The 20,950-nt window shown below is 39.8% G+C and overlaps 2 protein-coding genes across 3 annotated transcripts in view; both read left to right on the top strand.

Annotated features, from left to right (window-relative positions):
• Window positions 1-8,620, top strand: part of tmem231 (transmembrane protein 231) — a 17,779-nt gene extending 9,159 nt beyond the window's left edge. Inside the window, exons 7-8 of one of the 2 annotated variants that reach the window (XR_014893133.1) lie at window positions 3,660-3,799; window positions 8,402-8,620. Coding sequence is in view for 1 of the 2 variants with exons in the window: in XM_085280752.1 (XP_085136878.1) it covers window positions 3,660-3,740 (81 nt within the window). In the remaining variant the exon portion in view is untranslated. Of the gene's footprint in view, window positions 1-3,659; window positions 3,831-8,401 lie in introns of those variants that run through there. The other variant, XM_085280752.1, reaches the window with a different exon arrangement.
• On the top strand, window positions 8,467-20,950 carry LOC146571508 (carbohydrate sulfotransferase 6-like). Its single transcript, XM_085280750.1, has 2 exons — window positions 8,467-8,595; window positions 17,748-20,950. Exon 2 carries the CDS (start codon window positions 17,827-17,829, stop codon window positions 19,021-19,023), a length of 1,197 nt encoding a protein of 398 aa, XP_085136876.1. The 5' UTR covers window positions 8,467-8,595; window positions 17,748-17,826; the 3' UTR covers window positions 19,024-20,950.

Raw genomic sequence — 20,950 nt, 5'->3', positions numbered from 1 at the left:
ACATGGACAGCCAGCAGACTGTGAGCAGAGTGGTTTAGAATGGCCAACTTCACTTTCAAGCCTTTTAATATGTCACCAAGTTCTCACTGTTAATTGCAAAATTCATGAAACACCCCCCATTTTTTTATTTGTTGATAAGATAATGGGAAATTGGAGCAGCAATTTATTGATACATCTGCAGATTATAAGGCAAAAATAGAGTCTGTATAAATCTAAGTTTGAAAGTCAATATTTAGTATGACAACTTTTTAAACCAATTATATAGATAGTTTGGCTTCTTGACAGCATTGAGAGAATTCCTGATCAGGCTTCAGTAAACAGTAGATGAATTGGATCAATTGACCTCTGATTACCTCTGTCTCTGATGTCTGTTATCCCCATTTTTTTTAAGGACAACATTTTCAGATAACCCTTGTGCACTTGTCCGGGTTCCTTAAAACTTTTAATGATACAGGTGCAGAAACACTGTTGTTATTTTGGGCATTTTTCATAGATTTAACTAAATAAAAGGCAACAAATGATGTTTTCTGAGATACACTGCTAGTAACAAAATGCCTAAAGATACAATTTAAAATTGGTTCTTTGCTAAGTTGTCTGTTATGTGTAGTAACCACACTGATTTCTACACACACTGATTTCTACACACTGGAAACCACACTGGTTTCCACACATCAAGAGACTGAGCTAGGAGCCTTTTGATGGTTGAATGATTTACAGATCGGTGTTCAGTGGATTTAAAAAAGTATTTCCTGAATGCTTAACTTAAGAACACTTTTACACATTACAGGAAAATCTGGCCCATTGGGAACAAAATATGCAGAAACAAAGGGTGGCTCGAGACATTTGCACAGTACTGTATCTTTCACACTATTAGCAGGCTCTGTAGTTACTTCATTTTGACTTTGGGCGTATAGGCTGCAGTACTGCACTCTCTTCCTCCCTGTGACTCATCCTCCAGGGAGAAGTTTTTTAATGTGTGCATGTGTGTTTATGTGGTTCTGTGCCTGTACCAGAGCATTAGCTCATTTAAACCAATCAGTCAAAGTTTGTGCTGGACGAAACGATTTAGTAACACCCAAGCAGCTCAGCAACTTCATCTCAGAAAGATCATGTCTTAACCATTCTGTGGGTACTACCTTTTATTCGTTCTCAAGGTCAGATTATCTGAACATATAAGTCTTGGCTCACTTCCTGTTGATGTCATTATCTTTATCATAAACGTGCTGCATGCTCTTAAACAAGAAAAGAAAAGGTGTTTTATTATCAACTAAACTTTACCCAAGAGACACAGAAAGGACACGCTGCTGCTATATTTGGTTAATGTTTCATATTAGTCAATTAGATTCATTATTATAAGGATGTTTTTGCATCACCACAACAGCACAAACATAAAGTAGAATATGTGACTGGAATATTATACCTGACGATCCTAACTTAAAGCCTTAAAAAAATCAAATGGGTGCGCTTTTCTGACTAGGATGCCTGTTTAGCTTAAGAGAGGTGGACTGCTGTCCTCACAGCCTCACAATTTTTGCTTTTTATTATTTCATTCATTATGCTGATGATTTGTGACTTTCTATGCACTGACAAAGTACAGGAACATATTTAAAGGAAGGCGTTAGCAAAGAAAAGTGGGATAGTCAAGGAGATGAAGAAAGTTGGCAGGAATGCTGAGAGGGTAGGTGTACGGCAAAGAGAGAGGGTGCCAAAGGATAAAGGCTTATGGGCATTGCATGTGAGGCTGGGCACTGAGGAAAGGACGAGGCAGCACAGACACTGAGCTGGAAAGGATGTGTACTGAGTTAGGGTGGTTTCGGATAGAGATCATAATGTACTAACAAATGAAGAGAGTGTGCTGAGAAGATGGAAGGAGTACTCTGAGGAGCTAATGAATGATGAAAATGAGAAAGAGAGGAGGATGGATGGAGGAAAGTGAGTCAGGAAGTGCAGATTTCACATATTACACTATGAAGAGTGGAAAGGTGGTTCAGATGGCATGTCTGTGAAATATGAAGATCTTTAGGAGAGATGGCTTCTTTTAAACAGATTGATTAACATAATTTTGGTCAGAGGATTCCTGAAGAATAGAGAAATCCAATTTCAAGTTCAAGGGTGACGTGCAGAGCTGCAGTAACTTTGGAGAGATAGGGGTAGAGTCCCAAGAGAGGAACTGCGGTGCTGCATGAGGAAGTCAAGACTGACAGAGAAGTCTGTAAGGACGGACCTGTAGGAAGAAAACGCACAAGTGTTGAGGCATGCAGTAGGAGTGACAGATGGATTCAAGGTCGGGGTGGAAGTACATCAGGGATCGGCTCTGAGCATCTTCTTGTTTGGAGTGGTGATGGACAAGGTAAATTTAAAATACCTGGGATCGACCAGCCAAAGCAACAGACAGTGCACGCAAGCGGTGATGAAGAGTGTTGGGTGATTTGTAACAGAAGAGGTGGTAGTGAGGCTGGTATGAGGTAGGGTTTGGAGACAGTGGTACTAACACAAAGACAGGAGTGGAGCTGAAGATGTTAAGATGGGAGTGATCAGGAGGGAGATTAGAAATGAGCACATCAGAAGGAAAGTTCAGGTTGAATGCTTTGGAGACAAAGTAAGTGAGGCTGGGATGGTTTGCACATGTGCAGAAGAGGAATAGCTGATTGGGCAAATGATGTTAAGTATGGAGCTGCCAGGTCAGACAAAAAACGGGAAAATCCAAAGCAGGTTAATGGATGCAATGAAGGAGGATGTGTAAGGGTTGGTATGAGAGAGGAGGATCGTAGCGCTAGATTGAGATAGAGGCAGATGGTCCAGAATGGCAACCCCTAAAGGGAGAAGCTGAAATTAAGAAGTTTTGTTTCTACCTTAACTTTAATTTAATCTGTAATTTCTGGCTTTGTGCTTCAATATTGCAATCTGTTATTTTGCTTTTTATAAAGAGCCAACATAAATAAAGTTAGTATTGTGATCTTATTAGTAACAGTAGCTTAGTGTTTCTACAACCCTGTTAAATGCAATCTGTTTCCATGGGCGTATATGCAGCATCTTGTGGGAATCTCACCAATAGATGTTGAAATTACTAAGGATGGGCCAACAGGTCCATTCACAAAACAGGGTCGTAGACCATTGTTTTTTGGGAATGCAGGGACAAAGTAACAAAGAGCCATATAACCAATAACAGTGCTGGCTCACTTCAAACTGGAAGTCTCCTGTTTGAATGAAAGAGCACTCTTTTTAACACCTTATTGCAACTGTTACAACTAATTCCACATCATTGCCCAAAGTCCCTCCTCCGCCTCCATCCAGCTCTTACTGGTCACCAAAAAGCTTTTCTTTCAGCTGCAGAGAGAAGGAAAACAGGATATGAGTCTGGGTCTTACAGGAAACAGGTGCATCCCTTGTTTGCATCTCTTTTTTCAGTGTTTCATTGCTTTTCCCAAGTTCCACTTTATTTTGCTCTAGAGACAGAGCATCAACATACAGATTTCTAATTCTTCATCCCAATGAAAACAATGCCAAAATAATCTCAAAGTTTTATGAAAACACTCCCAGCTATTAAAGTTTTATTATAATCAAGAAGAGAACATGTGGCAAATTTTGCTTATTTTTCACATTTTTGCTTTTTTTTTTTTTAAATTATTTTTATGTTATTACCATTTTTGTCAGAGCAGCAAAGTAAGAACTTCTGCTTCACTAAATGCCACAAGAAAGGAAGACACTGTGACAGCTGGCATAGCGTGAGAGGCCTATGACCGGTTGCCAGTGTGCTGCAGGGCTTGCAAAGAGAAACAGACAACCATTCACTCCTAAGGTAAGCTCAATTTAGAAAGCAAACAAATAAAAAAAACAAAAATGCAGGCATATTTGTTTTGGGGTTTTTTTTTTAAATATTGTATTTCTGTTCACACATGTGTGCAGTGTTGGTTTAGCATAATGATTATGATCGACTCAGTGCTTTTATTTGGTTGACTTCCATTTGCAAACATTTCTGTCTTCTCAGGGTTTCTGAAAGGTTATGTAAGCATGAATCTTTTTAATGGATTCTTATTGCAATGGAAATATCGCTGCATTGTATACAGCTAACTCTGTGCTGCAAAAAAGCACACCAGAGACCTGTATTTGCGGGCAGGATATGCACTTGGTGAGGTTAATTTAGGTTAAACCCTGGTTTTCAGTGTTCCAAAGGTACTTCACTCTCTGCCATGGTAACTTTGACCTAGATCTTGCCAATAATATTCTTTTCATATGAACATGCTCATAGCTCATAGGGTGACTGGAAAATTCTACTAGTAGTTCTACACAAGCCCAGGGGAAGAAGAGGTTGGTTTGTGAGTCTGGAGGTGTGGGACAATCCAGATAGTTTGCCCGAAAAAGAAAACACAGAATTTTCCATCATTTCATAAAAACGAATAAAAAATCTGGAACATGTTACTCATGACAATTTAAAAAAAAAAAAAAATCCAAGAATGCATATCAAAATATAGGCTCACCAACAGTAGATTTCTTAAATATCAGCAAATGATGAACAGCATAGAGAAAAGATTTAATCCCTGGCAACCAGAGATGGGCAGTAACGCGTTACTTGTAACGCGTTACTGTTATCCGATTACTTTTTCGAGTAACGAGTAAAGTAAGGGATTACTATTGCAAAAACGGTAATTAGATTACCGTTACTTTCCCGTAGGAACGCTGCATTACTGCGTTACTAAAACCGTGAATTTTTGCGAGAATGTCTCATGACAATGACGTAAGCGAGTGCGACGTTCGTGACAACAGCTGTGTGCAGATCAACAGTGAATAATATATGGAGTGCGGAGAGAGTATGAGCGTGCAGCGTTTAAAGCGTGGAAGTACTGACCTTACTTTGAGTTTGATTCCATATAAAGTGACAAAAACATTAGCGTCCGCTGTGCGTGGGAAGAAAACTTCTTTTTACAGCGAAAAAACCCTAAACCTCCGAGCAAGCACCGAGTGCGCAAAGACGTAATGGGAAACTCACAGAGAAACTCGTGGATTCTTCCACACCGCTGCAGCACACCTGCACCAGGGTAAACCTCCGCCTACCCCACTCCTGCTTTACAGGTGAAAATAGAGCAACAGGACCGCTAGTCTTTGACTTTATTTATTTTCTGCTGTGTTTTACTTGCATCTATTTGAAAGAGTGAGTGTAAACACAAAAATATTTTATTTTATGAGCTGGAATGTGCAGAAAATAGGTTTAAATGTTAAACTAATTTCTTCCAGTCAGAGAATGTTGCATATAATTTAATGTTTGCTTCATGCGTAAAGTTAAAAGATTAAAACTGATAAAACAAGTTTTAAAAAGAGACTTTTCCATTTGATTACATTTTGTATGATGGATTACGTAGAAAAAGTAGAATTGGGCTGAAAGATCGATCGGTTTATCACCTATTCAGGTTGCAAATCGTGTTTTTAAAAAGTAACTAAGTAATTAATTACTTTTGAAAATAAGTAATCAGTAAAGTAATGGGATTACCTTTGGGGGGGAAGTAATCAGTAATTAGTTACTGGTTACTTTTTTCAAGTAACTTGACCAACACTGCTGGCAACTGAACTCAGAAATGCCCACACAGGTAACAGAATTTTTAAATTGTTGAACCCCTAAATTATTAGCAACTTAAAGAAAGTCTAGTCACCTTCATTCCAAACTCCTTAGGCTATTTATAGAAATAATGATGGACATGAATAAATAAACAGATAAAAGAAAAACACAAACAAGAGAAGCATATAGACAATTTATGGAGCTCATCTTGGAAAAGCAAATATGTTTGGCACAATAATGAAAACCAGACATCACAAACTGCCAGGGTTTAAAATAACCCCAGCCGGTTTCAGATTAGCTAATGACAAGTCAGCTACATTGCTGTAGTAAATATTAACATAGCTCTACATGTTGAATTACTATTATGTCCAAGTTAAGAGACATATATGTCATGTTAAGTTGTGTGCGGCAGGCAGAGTTGCAAACTTCTATGCAGACTCACAGCAAATTACTGTAAATTCCAGTTACAGCAACTTTCATGTAAATGCAAGTGAGGCAGGATATTTTTACTGCAAATGTATTTACAGTAATGTAAATACATTTTGTTGGCAATAACATACTGGCATTCATTTGCCAGCAACCTGTGTACTGTCCTCAGTGTTTTCCATGCTTCCAGAAAAACAATGCACAGTATTTTCTAGTATTCATTTGTTGTTTTACATGATATTATCACAATCTGGGCAATCAAAACAATATGTGAAACATAACTTTACCCCACCAAGTAGCAATGGTACAGTATACATTAAAAGTGATTCAAAAACTGTAGCTGAAGATAAAGCACAGAATCAGTGACTTCTTTACTGGTCCCTGAATGGGACACGCAAAGAATTCACAAAAGCTCAGTGATCCGAACCTGTAAAATCTATGTAGGCCTACCTGCAAAACAAAAGGATGGTCAAACTTATAAGGTGCAACAAGCACAGATGCTGGACGAAACAGATGCTGCTTTACTGTGTGATGGTCCTGAGTCTGCCGACTCAGTGTTTTGTGTTTCTTTATGCTTTTGTTTATCCTGAGTATGTATTCTGTTATGATTTACCGTTTGTTAGGTTTCTGTTCTGTGCTTACCCTGGTCCCACTTCTGTGTTCTGTCTGTCTATGCTGTCACACTGTCTGTTTGTGAATCTGTCTGTTTAGTTAGTTCAGTGTCTTGTCTGCTTCTGTGTCTGAGTTTCCTGTTTTATTCTGAAGGTCCCTGTCTCGTGTGAGTGTGTTCAGTTTACGTTTCCCCTGTCCCGTCAGCTCTGACTTCTTCCAGGTGTGTTGCCCTCCTGTCTCGTCCCCTGATTACTGCTGTGTGTATTTAAGCCCTGTGTGTTCTCCTGCCTGTTGTCGGTTCATCTGTGTTCCACAGTGTCCTGTTCCCTGTCTGCGGCTCTCTGCCACTCTCCCCATTTCGTATGTTCTCAGGTTTGTTGTTTAGTTTTTCCAGTTTAGGTTTCTTTAGTTCCCTGTCATCCCTCACTGCTTGTTTGCCACTACACCACCCTGTAAATAAACATCAGTCATCGCCTGCATTTTGGGTCCTCCTTTCCTCCAACACCACACAGCTTGCCTCGGCAGCCGTGACATACTGGCTATTAAAATTGCTTTGGTTCTCCTATTATCGACTGATTAAACCAATGACTGTAGAAAATACATTTAGACAGTCGTTGGATTGAACTATATCAAAGTTTACTTTAAGGCACAATGCTCAACGACACCTTGGTTAAGTCCCTTATCAAAACGGAGGATGGACACTTGAAATTGTAGCCTGCTAGAAAAGTTATGATGAGGGGCCCTTGCAGACAGTGAGACATTGTAATGAAAACTTAAAACCCCCACATTAATGCAATGCGAGCTCAGCTGAATTATTCAGTAGTCTCCCACTGAAAACGCTACGTCCAGATGAACAGAATCAATGTTTGGAGATTCAGTAGAGTTCTGCAGCTTCGTGCTTCTGCAGCCATGATGATAACCAGCATAACTGGGGAGGCCACTGAGCTGATGAGCCAGTGCAGAGGAGGAGCCCTCATTTATCTACCCGTCAGCTTGTGCAGCTAGTTTTAAAGCTTGACTGTACTGAAAATAGCAAAAACAAATAGGATGGAAATGTTCTGACCACAATGTCAACTTTCCTCACGCGTCCTTGAGTTTAGATCTAGTTTTGATCTAGTGTCTCTCCTGTTTGCAAAGTTATTTTTGAATAGAAAAGTGACTTGAAAGTGTGTATTTGCCAAAAACTGGAAAAATGGACATCTGTTTTTGGTCTACATCTTTTGATTTATTCAAGCTACTGTAATAAGCCCTAAAGTGAGCTCAAACGGGGACATCTGTGCCTTTCCAATGATACCTCATGTTTTTGAGTCGCCTCTACGTTCAAATAGGCAGGGCATCACAAAAAACGTTAAACTGGAAGATACTTGTTTGCTGGTTCTCAGGAGGATATGTGAAATATATGTCAAATGTATCCCTCGTGAATGATATCAAAATCTCGTTCACATTAAAAATGTCTTTTTAAAGCGTAATCTGACCAAGAGGACAGCACAAATATAACAATATAAAACATAACAATAGTTCTGTAAACATGTTTTCAGTGGCCAAAAAAGATCGGATGGGTTAAAATGTAAGTACAATAAACACAGAGTTATAAAGGTAGTGGCTGCATTGCAGCTGGTAACGGAGATAAAACACTGGGACTGGACCACAGGGCAGTTAACATCTGTAGCCTACTGCACCACACACAAGAATAAATGTTGGGAAGGATGTCTGCCATCGATGCGCCGTAAATGTCGCCTTTATAACTGTTCCGTTACACACATCCACGCACCCACCCACCTTCCACCACTCTCCTATCTCTGTGACCAGCAGCCCCCGCCCAGCCCTCTGCCAGCCCGTCAGCCCTGCACTGCCACCGGCCACGTCTCAAAACTTCGCCTTGTGCACGGCCACTACAAGAAAGTTCTCCGAGCAGCTGGTGACCGAGGGCGGCGGAGGAGAGGAGAGTTCAGAGGACTGTGGACCGGCTCCGTTGTCAGACAGCGCGACCGACAACAAAATAAAAGGTGAGACTTTTTTCTTTCTCTTTGGTGGAATAAGAGGTAAAAAAAAAAAAAAAAAAAGACGAATAAACTACAACCCGCTCGCTTCTCTACGGTTACGACCCTCTTTTCTGCCCATCTTGGCGATTCTTTTACAACCATGTCAATAAATTCGTCTTTAAGACCGAGCAACGCAACAATGTAACGAAACTCCAAAGATCAGAATCCGTGACCACCCAGGTAGGCGCAGGGGACTCCATTACCCCCCGTTTATCCCCTCAGAGTTAGTTTGGTCTGTGCCGTTACACAGTCTTCTGTAATGTGATTACAAGTGCCAGCTACAAGCCTCTTCGGCCGTTTTTATTCTGTACAATATTTACCAGATTCCACGGGGTTCATTTGAAGGCAGTGAATGAATGAAGTAATTAAAAGCTGCCAATATTCATGTCACGTTTGTGCTTCACAGACAGACATTATACGGGCCACACGCTGAGCAGCAGTCTAAAATGTGAGACTCTATCTGTCGTACAGATGAATATATAGCTATATTTTTTTTTTCAAAAACATCAGGTGTAAAGCTATTAAATTTGTCACACTGCCTTTCATTTAAAATTTTTCTCTTCCCCCCAATTTTGAAACAGAATTTGACATAATGTTTATATATATATAAAAGAAAGAATGGTGATGGGTACTCCTGAGGCTGAGTGTTTGAACTAACTGTAAACTTATAGAGGTAATATGAGGAAGCCTGCTCTGCTCAAGTGCCCGTGTCAATCATCCTTAAATGTGGGCTTTCCTCTATAGCGTTTCCAGTGGGTAGTTGATAAGATTACTTCAGCTGATCTGCAAACACACAAATCGCTATTCAATGGAAGAGATAACAATAATAATAGTAAGTGGATTATCCCAGCTGACTGGTGCATGGGTGCCACTGACCATTACTTATGTGTGCTTTCGTATTAGTGTTAAACTGGTTAAATATTCAAAGGGAGTGGAGATAAAAGACAAAGCAGTATTGATAACACGAAAGGGGGAATCAGTAACGGCCAAGAACAAAGCAAACCAAGAACACTGGCTTTGTTATTACGTTGTTCGTACTCTAAAGGAAACTACAATTTAATTTTTGAGAAACACATCAAGGGACTGTGACATCAGAGGAAATACTGGATGTGTCTATGAGTGTTTCAGGTTATGAGAAGAAATATGAGTCATAATGTCAAAGGTGTTTCTGACGGAGGATAGCTGAGAGACTGTTTCTATATAAGCACATGCTTAAGGAACATTTACAGAAAATAAACAAATTTTATGAGCTGATTTATTTATGATTTAGTTCAGTTCATTTCATTTTTATTTCAAACGTGAATTCACAATCATTACAAAATATCATTCCATTCTTTTGTTTGAAACGGAGTAGGCAGAAGTATACACTTATTAGTCCCTACCGCCTCAAATTTTACCTCTCATTGATTTCATTTTGTTTTAGCCTTAAATTAAACAAACAACATATGAAGCAAAAGTAAATCAAAACAAACAAACAAACAAACAAAACAAATAAACAAGCCCCACCACAGTATAGTTACTTTCATATAAATAAGGACTGAGTGGCAACGTTTGCAGATTCACAAATGATGAGACAAACAAACTAAAACACTATTACGAACAACATTACCGCCCTGGGTTTACCCCGTTTTCTTCATTCTTATATTTGTTAAAAATCAGTTTTTTATATTTCACTTTAAACTGGTTTATGTTGTTACTTTCTTTAATTTCTTCTGTTAGACTGTTCCATAATTTAACTCCTGCTATTGAGATAGACATTTTTAAAAGTTGTTCTAACACTTTGTATTTTAAAATTCCATTTCCCTCTTTTGCAAACACTTTATTTCTTTCTTTTCTATCTTATTTGCGCTGTTTTAAACGCCCCCAAGTCTTGAAATTTAATAGCTTGCAAAAAATTGGTGGCTGGTGATTTGCTGAATATCAGCATTTATAACAGCTGATAAATGTAAATGCAAAAAGAAAGAAGAGGTGGAAAGAAAACACACATGAATCATGTTTTCAGTGTCAATGTTTGTTTCAGGTCTGCTTACAGAAGAAAACGACCAGCTCTTTACTGCACCCTGCTGTCAGAGCAGGGGAAGGAGACTGGTGTAATAGGAGGCAGGTGAAATGAGAGATTATTTTAATATTAACCAAGATTATCAACACTTTATGTTACAGTGAGTATAGTAAAAGCCTCCCAACATGTGTTAAAGTAAACAGAGCGAGAGAGAAACCAACAAAGAAAGCACTGTTGTTGGAGATTTTCAGTTGAGTCACCCCACTTGGCAACGCTTTGATAAGCAGTAAAAACCACTTCAAATATGTAAAGCTGTTGATGCAGTATGCTTGGAATACCTCCCGACTGTTGAACCTGTGCTGCCAGCTTCCTCCATGCTATATTAGCTGTGCTGCTGGTAACAGGAGCAACGCTTCTGCTATGTAGAGTTATAAATGCAGAGCAACAATGAACTGAATAGGACTGAACCTGTGTCCAGTATCAGATTGTGCATCCATAGAAGGTGAACGCAGAGTTTCATAGGAGAAAACCCCCATAAAATATCCAAATATACATTTTTGAAAGCACAGACAGGGACAACGGGCACTTTTCACGGTTTTTAACATTTAGCTGTTTGCACTTAAGAAGTTTACTCTTTTCCACGATTGGCTGATGGGCCAAGAGCACCCACAAACTCTCCTTCTCCTGGGAACAAACTAGGGATCTTTTGCTTGTTTGGCCAATGTGTGAACAACTACGTCAAAACTGAGCAAATGTTTATTTTTACTTTTCAGAAACAAGTACGGTTCAGGTTCACAAAGACTACAGAGTATGTGATAGGCCAGCTTGAAAGGCTCATTGATTTTGTTTATACACATATCGGCTCAAATCTTTTGTCATATGTTTAAGAAGCTTTTTAGAGTTGGATCTGTACACTTACAAGATACAGAGTGGTCTAAAGAGCACTCTGCAGCTCTTATATGCATTCCATTACCAACTACAAACATCAGAAAGTACAATTAAAGAATGGCCACCTTCAGGCAGACTTCATGAACAAAGCGAGTGATTTAATTTAAGTGGATTGTTGAGGTTTGGCTGACTCTGTGGTTTATTTATCCACTGATCAAGCAGCTGCAAGACACCCCGAAACAACCCTGAGAGCCTGTGTTCTTTCATGCACACAGAGCTGAGCAGGACGAGCAGCGAGTGTTTTCGAGTAGCCGCTTTGTCAGAAATGATAATCACAAGGAAAGGTTGCAGCTGGCGCAGCTCGCTATGCAGGTGCAATAATGTATGCTTCTTAGCAGACGAATATCTGGATCTCTTCGGTGTTGCAGCGCTGTAGTTCACGGTGCTGCTTGCCAGCACTGTTCTCCTCACAAAGACAGCAAAGTGTCTCCTGCACTTGGACTCACCACGTCTCTGCTGGCAAACAGAAAGAGACGCATCTGTTCCCAGACTCAGTCTCACTGCAAACAAACAGTGCACGAGCAGCTGCACGCAAGGCGTCGCACAATGTCTGCACACAAGACGCTGCAGATCCATGTTTACACAAGGTGCGTGTGTATAATATCACACAGTCATAAATTATATAAATCCAGATGAAGATTGGGGTATTAAAAGCATTTACCTTTTGTTTACTTCTCCATTGTTCAGTGTGCTGTCTAATCTGTTCAAGACATAAACAGGAGAGAAAGTCTTAACATGTCAGCACCTTCATGAGTAATTAAATCTAAGAGGCGGGGTAATACCTAATGTCAAGTATGTTCTTCATGCAGCCTGATCAGGGCACTGCATTCAGATCAATTTAAAGGCTGCGTGTGCAGGCTGCTGGGATTAGTTAGTGCTAGGGAACTGTGGCAACGTTTACAGTAATGAACTGTGCTGAACTTTTGCTCAACTGTGAGGTGCACATGGTTGAACCTCACAGTTGAGCATACATTTGAGACTGTCAAAAAAATGTCTGCTCAAAAATGTTTTAGCCACTTACTTTAGCACTTGTACTGAGCATGCATGTCTTTTACAAAGAACCAGAAGCAGTCAACCATCAAGCTCAGATTACACTGTCCCCGGTATCAGTTTTCCAACATTTTATTTGATCTTTTATCTTTTTCCACGCTCATCATTGACTTTGCCCAGGTTTGGGTGAACAAAAGTGCATCTTCAGTGACATTTTGCACTCGTTAGCTGATGTGATTTTAGCAAAATTCTCTGCTCTGTGATTCCAAAGTAAATTTTGGACAACCTGCACTAATGCTTCCCAGGCTACTGATTCACTTGGCTCCGGTTTCCATTCAAACTCATCGTCAAGTATCAGTTCACAGATTTTAGAACCAACAAAAAGACCTTCATTAATTTTGGGCTTACTTTTCCGCAGAGCACACTTACTTTCTTTAATTTTATAATGAGTCGCTGTTTCTGTCCAGTCCAGCTGTCCAATACTTGGAACATAACTAAAAAAACGGGAACTTGCAAGACGAAAACAGATTTAAAATCAGTAAATGAAATTTGTCAAAGCACAGGTGAAAGAATCCCAGCAGCAAAATGCCAGTGTCATTTATCATCCTCTTGTATGGAATCATATTTATAAACTTCATTTGACTAGTGCCCTGGTCAGCTGATTCGTCTCCCTACAAACAAAACAGTTCTACTGAAGTCACAGTACAAAAGAATTTGACAATTTTGAGAATAATCTTTTTTTCCCACTGCGCCATCACACCTGATCTGCTCCACCAACACACTTGTAGCTTCATATGTGGTTTGTCCCGCTTTAGTTTCTGTGATCCCAAACTTAAGACAGATTGCCATCACTCCTTTAATTGTGGTTTGAGAAATTCATCTCCAGTATAAATGTTCTTTATATTTCTAACAGAAATGATGTTGATCTTGGGCGGCATTCTGCAGGCTTGTCCCTGTTTATCCACTGTGTCTGTGACACTGCAGGCTCATGTTAGCATTTCAAATTAAAGGGCAGATTACAGCCTCAGGCAGTTTTGCATGTGATGGATCCGTGTCACCTTATGTCTGAGTGCACAGTGCTTGCTGTTTTCAGCAGTTAAATATCATTTAACAGCATCTTTGAAAGCCAATCGGGATTTTCGTTTTTTTGACGATTCAGCACTTCAGTCTTACAATGCTAAATTGTGCAGCATCACCTCGGGGAAAGTTTCCACTTTTTCAGCTGAGCAGCCTGTTGAAATTTAAGAGAGTACAAAGTGATCTGAAACTTGACATTACCTGGCATTATTGCCTCTACATCAGATCTGCGCCCACATGCAAGTATGTGGACGCGCATTACAGTTTAAGCAAGACATTCATCCAGATATTTTAGTATTTAGTGATAGCTCAGTTAGAAAATAATACAATAAAATCCTGCCTTTCAGTACAAGTGAGTAAATATGGTTTGAAAGATTTCTTTTGCCAGTTGTCACAAGTTGTTAATTTTAAGATTTTTTTTCTGCATTTATCTGAAAGTTTAAGAGGAAGGTTACTCAACAGGTAAGGGGTTCTTATAGGGAAAGGATCAGCAGCTAACAAGACTGTAACTTTCTCAGGTTTCATCTTCTGTTATTAGCTAAATGTCGAGCTTAGCGTGTGTTTTTCGGTGGATGAATAAGTGCTTGTCTGAAAATATTTGAGGATTGAATCTTTGACTGATACTTTCATGCACCAGGGGGGGCTGGAGCCTATCCCAGCTGTCATAGGGTTGAGAGGTAGGGCATACCCTGGAATCTGAAAGAGGGCTGACACAGAGAGACACACAGCAATTAATACCTATGGGAAATTTGGAATCACTAATTAATAATTAAATAATTAAATACTAATTCCCACGAACTTTGGACTGTGTGAGGAAGCCAGAGTACCCAGAGAAGACTCACACAAACATTGAGAAAATATGCAAACTCCACACAGAAAGGCCCCAGATACACGAGTCAAACTCAGGCCCTTCTATCTGTGAGTAGCAGGTGGCTAAATGCCCTGACACCTGATAGTTTCAATAAATGAAATAGATTTTTTAAATATATCACCAAATCCCAGCAACAATCACCTCGAGGCAATTTGTATGTAAGGTAATGACTCTACATTGATACAGAGGGAAATTCCCAACAGTCAGACGACCCAGAGAAACAGAGAGAGCAGGAATACAGTGGCGTGATTAATACCTGTGTAAAGTTTCAGTGGTTAATGTGTGAGAGTGAATGAATAGTGGCATTGTAAAGCGCTTTGGGTGCCTTGAAAAGCGCTAAATCCAATCCATTATTATTATTATTATTAATGTGTGATGTTTAGGTCTGATTTTTTCACCATGTTCAAAATCAGCCCATGTGATTCAAAATGTTTAAGAAGGGTGGTTCACATCAGTTACCAACTAACTAGGTAGTTATTGCCACACTAGGATTTCACTATCACTGTTTCACTATCTCGAGGGTCAAAAGTTGATTAGCTCGTGTCCCAGCCTGTTCAGACATCTTATGACATACTACCATGATTTGCTTTATCATCAGGGATCTTGCTCTTCTTCCTTCTTCCTGCACTCGGCGAAAGAAGAATGCTGCCAGTATTTTCAACTGTCATCAGGTGACAGCATTCCTGTCATAAGCCGCCGGTGAGGTGACACGCCTCACATGTTAGCATGTTGCGTGACATTGGAACATTAGGGGAGAGATCAGAGTTTTGTATTGGGTTGGTTTAAAAGTATCTAAAAAGTATCAATAGAAAGTATCGCATTTAAAAGTAGCCAAAAGTTATAACTTTACTAAAACCATCTCATATGCAATGAAGTAACAATAAAACTGGTCCCTTTATTTTCTATGAAAACACATTTAATGTAAATGAACTTTTTTCTTCTTCAATCCTTAAAAATGTACACTGAACAGCTACATAAAGGCCGCTTGCTACAGTGGCATGATGCAGGAAAAATCATTCAGTGAAGCCGTGCCAGTGTTTGCAGTTTTCTCTCTGCACTAACCCGAGCTCTCTCTGCATTCCAAACCAGCATGAAGTTCTCCTGCAGCAACGAGGGACACAAACAAATGTCTCAAAATCCACCAATTAAGATGCAATCATGCTTCTAACTTGTTCTCTGGATGACAGCTTTGCTTGTAAATGTCACTGAATTCTCAGCACAGTCTTTGTTTTTAACATGTTTAGTCCAGTGGAAATGCTTCAAAGATTTCAAGATAGGCAGGAAAAAGCACAAAAGTCATTTCCATATTCTGTCAGGTCTCTCATATATGAAAATTAATCTTGTATATGAAGATTGCCCTGCAAAATTGGTTAAATTGACAAATATTGTAGAACACATCATAAATAAATAATAATAATAAAAAGCAAGCAGAATGGGAGGTGGTTCTTTGGAATTTATGTGATTTTGTAATGGAAACTGAGTCACTTAAAATAGACTGTGACAATGGATGTATACTCGTGCGTATGTGTAGAAAGAATGAGGTAAAAATGCACTGAGCTAATTACAGACACAGAAGTACAACAGGAAAAATTTGCAAGAGCGTTTTGCAATCTTATCTGCTTATTGTTTTATCTGCACTGAAAATGAAGGTGCGAACATGAATGGGTAAAAATAAACCTGAAAAGGTAATGAATGATTCAAATACCTTTTCACAGTTTTTGCTGAGATTGTGCCGGAAGGTCTGACTGTGCTGTGTGTAGCACGTGACTTTGTCAGGTACAGTCAGTGCATGATGTGTTCCAAGTGTGAGGAGTGTATCTATCAAATGAACCTATCTTTGGTTTATTAGCTGTCAGTACACTTAATAATATTAGCAACACATTATTTACAAAGTTAGATATAAACATTATATGGGCTATAACAGATATAAGCTAGTGACTTAGTCTGACTGGCTGAGTGTCATTTGAATCCTTTTAAATTGTTGAAACTTGCTCAGCTTGTAATTTGACGCACTGACATTAGCCATAATCTTTGCAGACATCTCTATAAAATGTCTAAGGTGAGACTTTAGATGAAAACAAAACTGTAATAGAATAAGAACGCAATGGATTTCTAAGTAGTGCTCTTAAAGGATATTGCTCCACTTCTTTGACCTGAGTTCACTCTGCACTAGTTTATTGTTAGGTTCTTCATCTATGTAAAATGTTTCTTTACTCAGGGATTATGGGCTTAAAGCTCATTAAATCATCATTTCAGTATCTCAGATTATGTTTTGTCAGACACATGATAAAAGTATTTAAAATTTACTTAAACCATATTTACAAACTCATTACTTGGTTGGGACTTATTTGCCAAGAATTTCAGCACGTGTGGTGTGGCAGGGAGGCGATCACATTGTTGCACTGCTGGGGTGCCAGGTCAGGCCAGTCACACACAGTAATGATGTTTTTGAGCTGTGGGCAGGTGCTATGTCATGTTGGAAAAGGGAAGCAGCATGTCCATAAAGCTTGTCAGGAGATATAAGCATGAAGTGTTCACACATCTCCTGGGAAATGCTGTGTTGGCTTTGGACTCGATGAAACACAGCAGACCAACCACCACCACCAACATAGAGGACATAGTATCTCAAACCATTCAAAAACCTGGACTCCTGTACCTAGGCGCTATGAGCCTGAAATGAAATACAAAAATCTTTGTACAGGATGTCGATGATTATTTGGTTAACCGTTGCATCGGCAGTTGTCCCCATGATTGTGGTTTTAGTGCTAAAATAGACTGAGAAATACACGCCATTCATATGCAAACTTTGAATTAAATATGCTAACACTTTGAGATAATAGATTTCTGATTTTCATGAGCCATAATCATCAAAATTAAAACAGTTTAAAATACTTCCACTATACATGTAATTTTTTTTAGCATTTAAAGCTGCACAAGGCCTCATTTACTGGAGCAAGTATAACTAGTCTCTAAGTAAAATTAATCTAATTTATTTATTATTTGAGCTTTTCATCAGATAAAAAAACTGATAACAAAAGTCATATTTTCTTAATCAATGTTGTGTCACTATTAATGTCCCAAAGTCAGCTAATTTATAAGAGCGTATGGGCTCTCTCTTCTTGACACATGCTTGATAATAATTTGCAAGAGATTTTGAGTGCTGCATAAACATGATTGTCAAATCTTGAATATGAATTTCTCTCTCTCTGTCTGTCTTGCTTTTTCATGCAGCAAAGATAAACACCTCAACACAGGACCAAAGAGAGGATTCAAACAAAGGACGACTGTCTGACAGCAGCTCACAGCCACGATGCCGCGCTACAGAGTGAACTGCAGCACCATGATGTTTCTGGTGATTTTACAGGGGGCAGGAGTAGTGCTGTTCTTTAGCTGGTACACCCAACTCAGCCCCTGTGACCCACAACCCTCCAACGCCAAAGTCCATGTTCTGCTGCTGTCATCGTGGAGATCAGGCTCATCCTTCCTGGGCCAGGTGTTCAGTCAGCACCCGTCTGTCTTCTATCTTATGGAGCCTGGCTGGCATGTGTGGACCAAACTGCAGAAAAACGGTGCAAGGGCGCTTCGAATGGCAGTGAGGGATCTCTTACGGAGCGTGTTCCAGTGTGACTTCTCAGTGATGGAGTCCTACCTTCCAGAGTACCCCAATGTGTCGTCTTTGTTTATGTGGAGTCACAGTCGAGCTCTGTGCTCGCCACCAATCTGTTCTCTTACGCCACGTAATCAGTTCAGCAACCAGACTCTGTGCCTAGAGAAATGTGGTGCTGAGGGATTGCAGGGGGTAGAGCAGGCGTGTGACTCTTACTCTCACGTGGTGTACAAAGATGTGCGGCTCTTTGAACTGGAATCACTTTATCCACTTTTGCAGGACTCGAACTTAAATCTCCGCATCATCCACCTGGTCCGAGACCCACGGGCAGTTGTGCGGTCTAGGGAAGAGTCAGCCAAGGCCTTTATGAGTGATAACGCAATCGTCTTGGAACAGAAACGCATTAAGGAAGCAGAGGTACAGTATCAGGTCATGCAGGAGATTTGTCGCAGCCATGTGCGTATCAACGAGAGGGCGGTCCTGAAGCCCCCTCCGTTTCTAAAAGGCCGCTACAAATTGGTTCGCTACGAGGACATGGCACGCAATCCACTCGAGGAGATCAATGCCATGTATCAGTTTGTAGGTCTGGAGATGACCACAGAGCTGGCCACATGGATCTACAAGGTGACCCACGGAAAAGGCAAAGGCTCTATTAAAGAGGCCTTCAAGATCACGTCGAGGAGCGCTACCAACGTCTCCCAGGCTTGGCGCACCATGCTGCCATACAACAAGGTCAGACGAATCCAGGAAGTGTGTAAAGGGGCCATGTCGTTGCTCGGGTACAGGACGGTGAACAGTGAAAAGGAACAGAAGAGGCTTGACATAGATCTCCTGGTGCCACGGGAACCCTATCAGTTCAGCTGGTTGCCTGATAAAACACAGCACCCTAACAACAATTAGAACTGGAATGACAAAGACTTGTTAAAACAGGAATAAAAACAGACTTTTTAAAGAATGGACTACTCAAAGGACCGGATAACGGTACCACCCTGCCCTGGTTCTCCTGGTTTGGAGGCCGAAGTGGGGACACCAATAATACCAAAACTGAAACCATTAACTCTGGGGTAAACCAAGGTCAAAAGCAAGAAATCAAACTAATCAAAACTAGGTCTGGTGTCAGCTGCTGTCAGGGGATGTATGGAGACACAGTTTTTGAAGTGGCCAGTTGACAGTGGGGGCCAATCAGCAGATGCCATTTTGAAGCCAGCCCAAAACAGCTCACCCAATCAGACAAGGGACATGTATAGTCTCTTAAAGGCACAGACCACACACAAAAACAGTCCACAGACTCACTGACAAAACAATTTATGACAAAACGATGTAACATAACCAAAATCCTGATTTATGATGTGCCACATTAAACACACAGAGCCGGCCATTGGCCGTTGCATGCCACATTGTTTTAAGCATATGCATCAAACCATTGTCTCCTGAAGGCTTGATTCATGATGATGATGATGCTATTTGATGCTTTCTAGTGGCTACTCTTGCTCTTCAAATCCCTTATGTGCACCTCAAGGACAACCAAGACGCATAGAACAAATAAATACAAATGTTTCCTATGCAAAGTCTTTAATGGTGCAACACGATGCATAAATACTGACCAGCCTCCAAGTATCACCAGCACCTGATGTGTTAACGCACTAACAGCACTTAGAACTGAAGGGCTACTCATTTGGCACCTCACATACTTTTCTCATGCTGATAGTGTGAGAAAAGTTAAGAAGCTGCAGAGAGCCGTGAGAAAATGCATTAGCACAATGAAACGCACCTACCCTCTCTTAGCAATGTGCATATTATTAATACGGTACAGCCAGGAAACTCACTAACTGGACTCAAGCTTAATTCATCCCGCAGTAAAAAGTAATGGGCGGAAATCACCAGACACCCTGCAGTATAAAAAAACAGGTATTGACAAAAAAATCATGTTTTTTTTGCTCCAAAATGAGTCAAGCACGCCAACGCTGTTACTAAAACCTGCCATAAATGTTGCTTTAAGATGGAGTCAGTCTCCTGTTACTCTGCAAATGAATGTCTGACACATCAAAATATATTGATGTAACTGACAAAAGTCTCACAGCATGGGATAGATTATCTGTTCCTTCTCAGACCTGCTCTCAGCTCAGAACTAACAGCGTTATTTTGCATCCTGGCTCCATTTAAGTGCCTGAGAATTTAAACATTATTTTTTTTGCTCCCACTTGAAACTCCTCACTTCCACAGTGTATTGTAGCTATGAAGGTATACATTCATGAAGGAGTGGAATTAACATGTTTACTTAAACTGGATAAAAGTGCTCAGTGTCATTATTTACATTTGTTTACGGGATCTGTCTGTTTTATTGATTAATACTTGATTACACTGAAATGTCTTTTAATGAGTAGCAAATGTTAAATCACGTTGATTTATATCTTTACAGTAAGAGAAAAAGGATAAATGAACTACTGTTAATCGTGTTTAGGGTGCTTTGTAGTAAAAAATGTACATTAATTTTTTTTAATGCATAAAAAATTGTCATGGGTTTTTTTTTTTTTAAAGATGGACTTCAGCTATAACTTGGTGTGAGTTTTGTGTTTCATATATGACTTAGTGTTCTGATTGAAACAATATCTTCACTTGTACATTTTTGGAAACTTGCTATGAAGTACAGAAGTGTTTTACATCATGGAGTAAAATACATAACAAAATATTGTTTATTTGAGATGATATGTACTCTGATTTAAGGTTTATTTCATCAATGGGAACTTTAAATGGGTTATTCTACTCATTAAAACACTGGTTAGAATCTCTTTTGCACTGGTTTGGGTCTCTTTTCCATAAGCAAAGA

The sequence above is a fragment of the Mchenga conophoros genome, linkage group LG7 (assembly GCF_057382185.1).
Source record: "Mchenga conophoros isolate Kocher_MC1m ecotype Shallow Benthic linkage group LG7, M_conophoros_male_GT1.1, whole genome shotgun sequence".
Lineage (NCBI taxonomy): Eukaryota > Metazoa > Chordata > Actinopteri > Cichliformes > Cichlidae > Mchenga > Mchenga conophoros.
This window is presented reverse-complemented; position numbering and strand designations above follow the sequence as displayed.

What these genes read in the sequence shown, in the direction of transcription:
- LOC146571508 (XM_085280750.1), top strand. Translation starts at nt 17,827, where the DNA reads ATGCCGCGCTACAGAGTGAACTGCAGCACCATGATGTTTCTGGTGATT.